This window comes from Aphis gossypii, unplaced genomic scaffold, assembly GCF_020184175.1.
Source record: "Aphis gossypii isolate Hap1 unplaced genomic scaffold, ASM2018417v2 Contig00007, whole genome shotgun sequence".
Lineage (NCBI taxonomy): Eukaryota > Metazoa > Arthropoda > Insecta > Hemiptera > Aphididae > Aphis > Aphis gossypii.
In genome coordinates this window covers 156,732-164,584 of record NW_026082986.1, presented here as the reverse complement: position 1 = coordinate 164,584, position 7,853 = coordinate 156,732, and the positions used below count along the sequence as shown (strand labels likewise).

The window sequence follows — 7,853 nt, the reverse complement described above, 5'->3', positions numbered from 1 at the left end:
TTTTACAATTTTTCAAATGTGTTTTTAAACTCACTAGGGAAATCAAGAAACAACCTCTTTAAAGTACATATGTGTTCAAATTACAATTCGAATACGCCGTATTAACATTTAATACAAATGTTCTTATTTATATATATATTTGAATTAAAAGTTCGGTTACAATCTCGTGAAACGTTATCGAAACAATTTCAACTATTTTTAACTGAAAATAGTGTTTTAAGAAAAAAAAAACACGTAATTTATTACTGTAGAATACCGCAATATATGTTTATATTATATATACAGTTGTCTCGGTAAAAATCCAAAAGAAATTTACGAAACCTCAAGCGCTTGGCATTTTATTTTATAATATGTACAGTGTACACTGCACAGGGTAGCCTTAGCGTTTTTAATAATAATAATAATTTATTAATTCATTTAAATAAAACAGACAGAAATTAAATTTATAATAATAGATTATAATATGATCTATATAATGTATATTTATTATATATTATATTTGAATTTAATCTGACGGGTTGGTTAATAAACAAAATAAAATGATATAAAAGAAAAAACAAGAAAACAACATAAGGCAATTTGTAATAATTCGTATGTTTAGTAATAACAGTTACCTAAAATCATAAAAAACAAGATAATAATATTATAGTGTACTAGAACTTTAAGCGACGTTCAATTATTATATTTAATATTTATTATATTAGGTATATCATAAAAAAAAATTCAAATTCAGAACAATATTATATTAAGATTTTATTGTTATTGAAATAAGACGTAAGGAGATCAGTGATTATGAAGAATTAATAAAACAGACGTTATATTATATTTATCTACATTGTCTATGATCATGTAAAGTTAACGCCACCAATCACCATACTTACATCATACAGTATACGATACCTATAATAATTATTTTTTTACTTTCTTACAACATATTATTAACTCACAGGCAATTTCGAAATGATTAGGACATTAGCTCAATAATTTCCAATGAGCCTAAACCCTATAAAAACTTGAAAAAATAAATTTAACAGTATTTCAATATATTATAATGACATTTCGTAATTTTTAATTAAAAAAAAAATTATTACTTTAAAATTATTTGTAATTATAATTTTAAAAATAAATTATAATCATCAATGTTGTAAACATTTTTTTTACAATTGTACGCGTACAATGAAAAATAATAGTCTTATTGCAAAAAAAAAAATTAATAATAATTAAATAAATAACAAACTATTCTTAAAATTGTCGGTGTTTTGTTATTATTTTTAAATCCATTGTTGGAAGATCCTAACATAATTATACCTTTCTTCAAAAATTAAATTTACAAGTTAAGACAATCGGATATTGTCGGTTTATTGAAAATTTAAATTTTTAAAACATTCGTTAATATCAGTGAACTTATCGTATGATAACGTACTTATTTTAATATTTATAATGTGTTGAATAAACCAAACTTCATTATTATTATTATGTTCAGTGTTCACTAACTAATTAGATTAATTTTCGATTCGTGAGTGATTTATATATTTACATTTTATCATTTGGTCTCCAAATATTGATAAATATATCCAACGGCCCTTGGAGATTACCGAATAACCGAGTAGAAAAGATCGACACTATCTACAGATTATTGCTACTCGAACTTCCTCGTGAAACAGTGAAATATTTTTTTCATTTATTTAATAGAATATTAATATTTAATACCTAAAATAATCGCTCGGCCATCACCGAAAAAAAAATGTTCGATCGAAAAAAATTAAAATAAAAACAACCCCTATTCTTGGATATCTGGATCTATGAACTTAATAAACTATTACAGATCAACGATCACTACAAATATCAATTATAGAATTTCATTTTCAAGTACGTGTCCATCACGCAATTTCTTCATATAGGTACAATGTTTTGAGTATATTTTAGACAAAAATATAACAGTGTAACTATAGTGTAAGTACCAGTTTTATCATTTTTATTTATAATTATCAATTATATTACTATTATTACTAAAGATAGTATACTTAATATACTATTATTTAAAATACTTTAAATGATTATTGATTATATCTGTTGACTGTTTCAAATCAATATGAAATATTTACATTTAGGAAACATAATATTCAAAACCTGTATTTTATAATTTTATATCAAAAAAAAAAAACACAAAATACGTAGGTACTATAAAGACATCCCAAGTACCTATATACTTTTAAACTTAAGTGTGTTGACTTTGTCCTCTTTCATTTTAAAAGTACATAAAAACTATTCTCCTATTTTCTCAATAAATATCGCGTAGGTAGTTAAGTAACTATAAGTTATTTATTTAAACGTCTCTATATTATATATGTATATTATATTATTATATATTATATGTTTTTAAATGTTTGAAATATATTTTTATTCGTATAATTCAATTATACAACAGATTGGAAAATATATTTTGAAAAAATTTCGAAGTAGACATTTTTAACAAGTATAATAATGTGCAAACTGTATTTAGTTTTCTTTACGATAAAATAAGTAATATACATAATATCAAAGTAAATAATATAATATTGATTTTTTATATACATAAGAATATAATATATAATATATGTTATAAGCTATTACTTTTAGGAAGATATAATATATTTTTAATATGTAAGATGTAGGTATAGCGATTCATACTGAGTGAAAAGGTTATTAATTTTTTGGCAGTTCGTGTACACATGCCACATAATAGTCGTATTGATAGTAGCTATATGGGTTATACAAAAATAAATGTATACATATTATACTTGTATAATAGATAAATAATATTTTAGTACTGATACCATAAAATTAATTTTTTTGTATAATAACTAAAAAAGTATGATTTATTTATTACATGTTAGTATGTGTGTAACGTCCCGTGCGTATATACCGAACTTATTACATTTTATACCTTCACTACATCATTCATTTTTGTTGAAAAATACGACATTTCTATTGATTTCTGAGAAAATCTAATTGCGTACACTAATTTGGTAAATCTAACCTAACGATATATTTGATGTAACCATAATACAAAGTGATTCACATGATTTAGGTAAAGGCAACACTCATTATTGTGAAACTACATTTTTTATAACTGTTTTTTATGTATATATTAGAGATCTTTAAGTTTCGACGAAAAACATTTTTAATTTCATTTGTTGAAGCAAAATATTTTTTAGAATATTTTGAAGATAATTCCAACGTAATTTCGAACTAGTAGTTATAACTTATTACTTGTAAGTATTTAAAATTTTCATGGCTAAAGTAGAGTACAAGAGTAACACGCAATGCCTGTTTATCAATATTATAATTTATAATATGCTCAACTAATCTAAGCTTTAAACACGTATACGTATAATTAACTAACTAATAATTTGAAATTCGCATACGTTGAAATACCTACTCCAACAAGTATTCTGCTCCGGAATATGAAATTTAAATTTTTTGATTCAAATTATTATAAAGGCTTATAAAAAATGTTGCTTTGTAACATTTGATTTTTTTTAATTAATATCTTTATATATACGACATATAATAATGTAAATACATATAATACAATAATAAGAGTGTTATAGACCTGCAGGATGAGTCCGGACTGGTAAGACGACAGATCTTGACGTTTGAATTGACGTAAATTTAAGTTCACGGAATAAAACCGGAGTATAGTTACATGTCAAGCCCCAACTATCTTGGGACTTACGAAGTGTTACTACACTTCACGGTATATATAAAAAAAATGAACGACCACGGGGTGGATCGAACACGAGGTCACTGACACACTCGATCGGCGTAAAAACGCGCCAAAACAACACAGACACGCCAGGTTCGGCGGTTGGCGAAAGACGGTCACAACGACTTAAACGAAGAAAAAAAACGCGTTATGCACACACGCTGTTCAACCACGACACCAGCGTGAGATGGCGAGCGGACGCGACGAAGCGTCAGGCTCGACCGCCTGGAAAAGACAAAACTTTTTGCCAGCGACAAATAGCCAACGGCCAACAGTCCAGTGATGGATGGCAGAGGGGGAGGAAGCAACTTTATCGCGGAGCTTCCCCGTCCGACACAGCGCTACGATAAGATACGTCGCGTCCGTGCTCGAACAACATCAAAAATAAATTAGACCTATTTTAAGTGTTATAAGTAAGTTTATAATAATGTTTCAGTTTTCATTTAGCTTCCTATGATTTAAAAATCTGTTGAATTGATTAAAATGTTTCGTAATTTAACAAGTTCTTTGTATACCAGTGTAAACTATAGAAGTTATTATATTCTATTAGAGCGTAGGATGTGTATTAATTTAAATTTTAAATTGATCTATTATTGTTATGAGTTATGACAGTTATATTAGTTATAATTAATTAAAATTATATATCAATATGACAATATATTATTTTTTAACGATAGTAGGTAAAGATAATGCCTATTTCATTGTTCATAAATCTTAGTTTAAAATATAGTCAAGCAATCACGTGAAATAAATCGAAAATAGTATTTTTTTAAATAATATAATAATAGTCCTATTACATTTAATAATTAAGTGTTTCAATTGTTATTGTTTTCGATAAATATTTTATTTATATACTAAGGCTAAGGAAATCCAGTAATACTTCAAAATTTAAAGTTTTACATGTCAATTGTCAGACTAGGATAATGAATAATGATAATTTTAATCAAAACTTACGTATTTAATATTTATTAACTCATTTTTTAGACTTAACAATAAATAATAAATATATATATATATATATATATACTAATATTATGAGTTATGTATTTATAATGTTGCATGTAACAATAATTTGTATTAATTAATAATTTTCCAGTAATTTATTTAATAATATCAAATATGTAATAATAAAGAAGTAAATATAAAATAAAGTAAACTGCTACATTATACTTAATATTGAAAATACGGTAGATACAATGAAAAAAGTGTTAAAGTAGAGAACTGTAAAAATAGTTTGTTAAATCAGAATCAACAATTAATAGATAAAAAATCTTTAATGAAGATAGAATTAATTGGCAGAAACAAAAAACATAAAAGAACTCAAACAAAAAAACGATTACTATGTTAATAAGATCAGTAAGTGAAAAAACGATTGCTAGATTTGAACTTAAAAAAATATAATGTTTCAGTATTAAAAAAGAATTGAAAACAAGTTAAACGATTCAATAAATGAAAAAAACATATTCAAAAATGAAACTTTTGAAAAGCGAATATTATATAATATATACATGCCCGAAGTACATTTAACTATGACTTTTTTAATTGCTGGAATGCAATATTAAGCTACTAATAATTATTGAAATATGTCTTAAAAGTTGTTTTGCCTCCAAATACGATTTATTTTTGTTTAACTTGTTCTAAATTCTTTTTTAATACTGCATGAAACATTATCTTTTTTTAAGTTAAAATCTAGCAATTTTTTTTTCATTTTATTGATCTTATTAACATAGTAATCATTTTTTTGTTTGAGTTCTTTTATTTTCTTGTTTCTGCCAATTAACTCTTTCTCCATTAAGGCATTTTTATATTTTAACTGTTGATTTTGATTTAACAAACTCTTTTTACAATTATCTACTTCTAACAGTTTTTTCATTGCATCTGCCGTATTTCCAATATTAAGTATATCGCAGTTTATTGAATTTTTTACATCACAGAACGCAATTTTCGTTTCATATAATTTTTCACATACGATGTTAAATTTAGTAGATAGGTTTTCCTGTTCAGATTTTGAATTTGTTTCGAATTGTTTTATTGAATCTAGAATTTCATTTGTACTTTTACAGTCCATTCCAAATCGACTATTCATATTAATTTTCCTGCGTAAGTTACAATTTTCCTCTTTAATAGATTTCAAATTTGTATTTAGTGTTTTAACTAAGTCATTTTTTTCTTCTAATGCAGCCTAAATAACAGTTGATGGTAATTTTATAACTTTATACATAGTTTACTTATGTCATGATTTAATTAGGTATATTATAATTTATAAAATATAATAAATACTAACTAGCTTGACCTAACTCGTATAATTTTTATATAACTAATACCAATTGTATATCTGACAACTTAGTACTACTAAGTACTATACTTAATTCATTTAAAATGTCAATAATGTATAGAAAAGTAAAAAATAAAAATGAATACCTATACAGGCAAAATATACAATTTACTTAACATACATTTTTTCGTAAAAAATTCATTATCTATTTATAATTATAAATAATTGTTCTATAATTTACTATTTATCTAGTAGGTAAACTAATACATTATTAAAACAATAGTAGGTAAAATAAGTAAATTTAAAATTTAAAATATACTTATTATCTTTACTTAATTATTATAATTTTTCTGCATTCATTAGATGTAAACATTAAAAAAATATAAACATACGATAAATTAAAAGGAATCTATTTAATTACTTTATAACTGCATAGTTCATCAAAGACACATTCTTTAAGTTTTGTCATTTCCTTTAGTTTGGCTATAAGTACGTCTTCATTCAATTTTAGCAATTTGTACTGAGTACTGATTTCATTAGTCAATTCACATTGTTCGTTATATTTATTCTCCCAATAGCATGTCTATTAAAAAAACATTAAGTATTAATTGGGGTTTCATTTTACCATACTACAGCCACCTTACAAATTGTTCTGATTCTGAATTCATTATTTATAAATTTATACTTGTGTATTAGTTATAAAAATTATAAAAATATAAGCAATCTTTTTTTGTTTATAGCAACTGTATATGTTATTAATAACATAATTCGTTGGCCCGAAAAATTGTTTATTAGGTAAAAATATAAATTAAATTTTCTGTGACCAACCATGCGATAACAACCATCTATAACAAAACTTTCCATCGTATATCTCAAAATTTCAGTTTAAACACCTCTCTGGGTGGGTCTATTACTTTTTAACTTAGACTTAACCATCCAGGGCGTCAACCAAACGCATACTAAAAAATTCATTCAAATAGGTTCAGCTGTTTGGGAGGAGTTCAGTGACATACACAAATACAGTAGAATTATATTATATAAAAAGATTTTCTGTTTTCTACTTTAATATAAATATTAAATATTCGTTAGTAAAAAATAGTATTTTCTGTTGTTTTATTGTGATTCAAACTTTAAAAATAATATAATATGATCTTCAACTCTTGTGATGTGGCATAGAATATTTTTAAAGTTTCACAACAACTTAAATCGTAGGATATTGGACGCTGATATTTATGGTTAATTTTTGAATTACAGAAGCTTTCAAGCGACTTAAAAAAAGTTTATAATTGTATTTTCCAATTAATACAAAATGAAAGCATAAATTACTATTAGTTATTTTGACAAATTACTGATTTGGGCATATATATTGTTACATTGTGTGTGATTATTGATTAAGTAAATATTTTGTTTTTTAATTTTTTCAGTTTATTAAGATTTTGAATGTATACATTGTGCTTAATACTGATAATATGCAGTGCTGTAATGTATTTAAAGGTATATATATATATAAGATATAGAAGGTATCATTGGTGGCAAAATGGGCATTTGCCTCTATCTAATTTTAAAAGCAGTCCGATGGGCCTGTGACTGCCTGTTGTCGTTTAACCATTATTATTATAACAATTAATTCAACAATTAGTATTTAAAAATTTAAAAATTATAAAATAAGTCAAGTGCAAATGGTAATTTGATAAAATGTAAGCAGATATTTGTTTGCAAGCGAAACGATCGGTATTTTTACGTACCTATTGGAACCGGTAAAAACTTTTGCCCCCTCTATTGAAAACCGAAATTACGCCACTGGAAGGTATCTATTTACTTTCCAAAAAA

The 7,853-nt window shown here is 24.7% G+C and overlaps 1 protein-coding gene across 1 annotated transcript; it reads right to left on the bottom strand.

Annotated features, from left to right (window-relative positions):
* Positions 1–4,867: 4,867 nt before the first annotated feature.
* Positions 4,868–6,782, bottom strand: LOC114127595 (uncharacterized). Its single transcript, XM_027991879.2, has 3 exons — positions 6,668–6,782; positions 6,445–6,606; positions 4,868–5,930 (listed from the first exon to the last, which is right to left on the bottom strand). Exons 1-3 carry the CDS (start codon positions 6,689–6,691, stop codon positions 5,376–5,378), a joined length of 741 nt encoding a protein of 246 aa, XP_027847680.2. The 5' UTR covers positions 6,692–6,782; the 3' UTR covers positions 4,868–5,375.
* Positions 6,783–7,853: the final 1,071 nt, after the last annotated feature.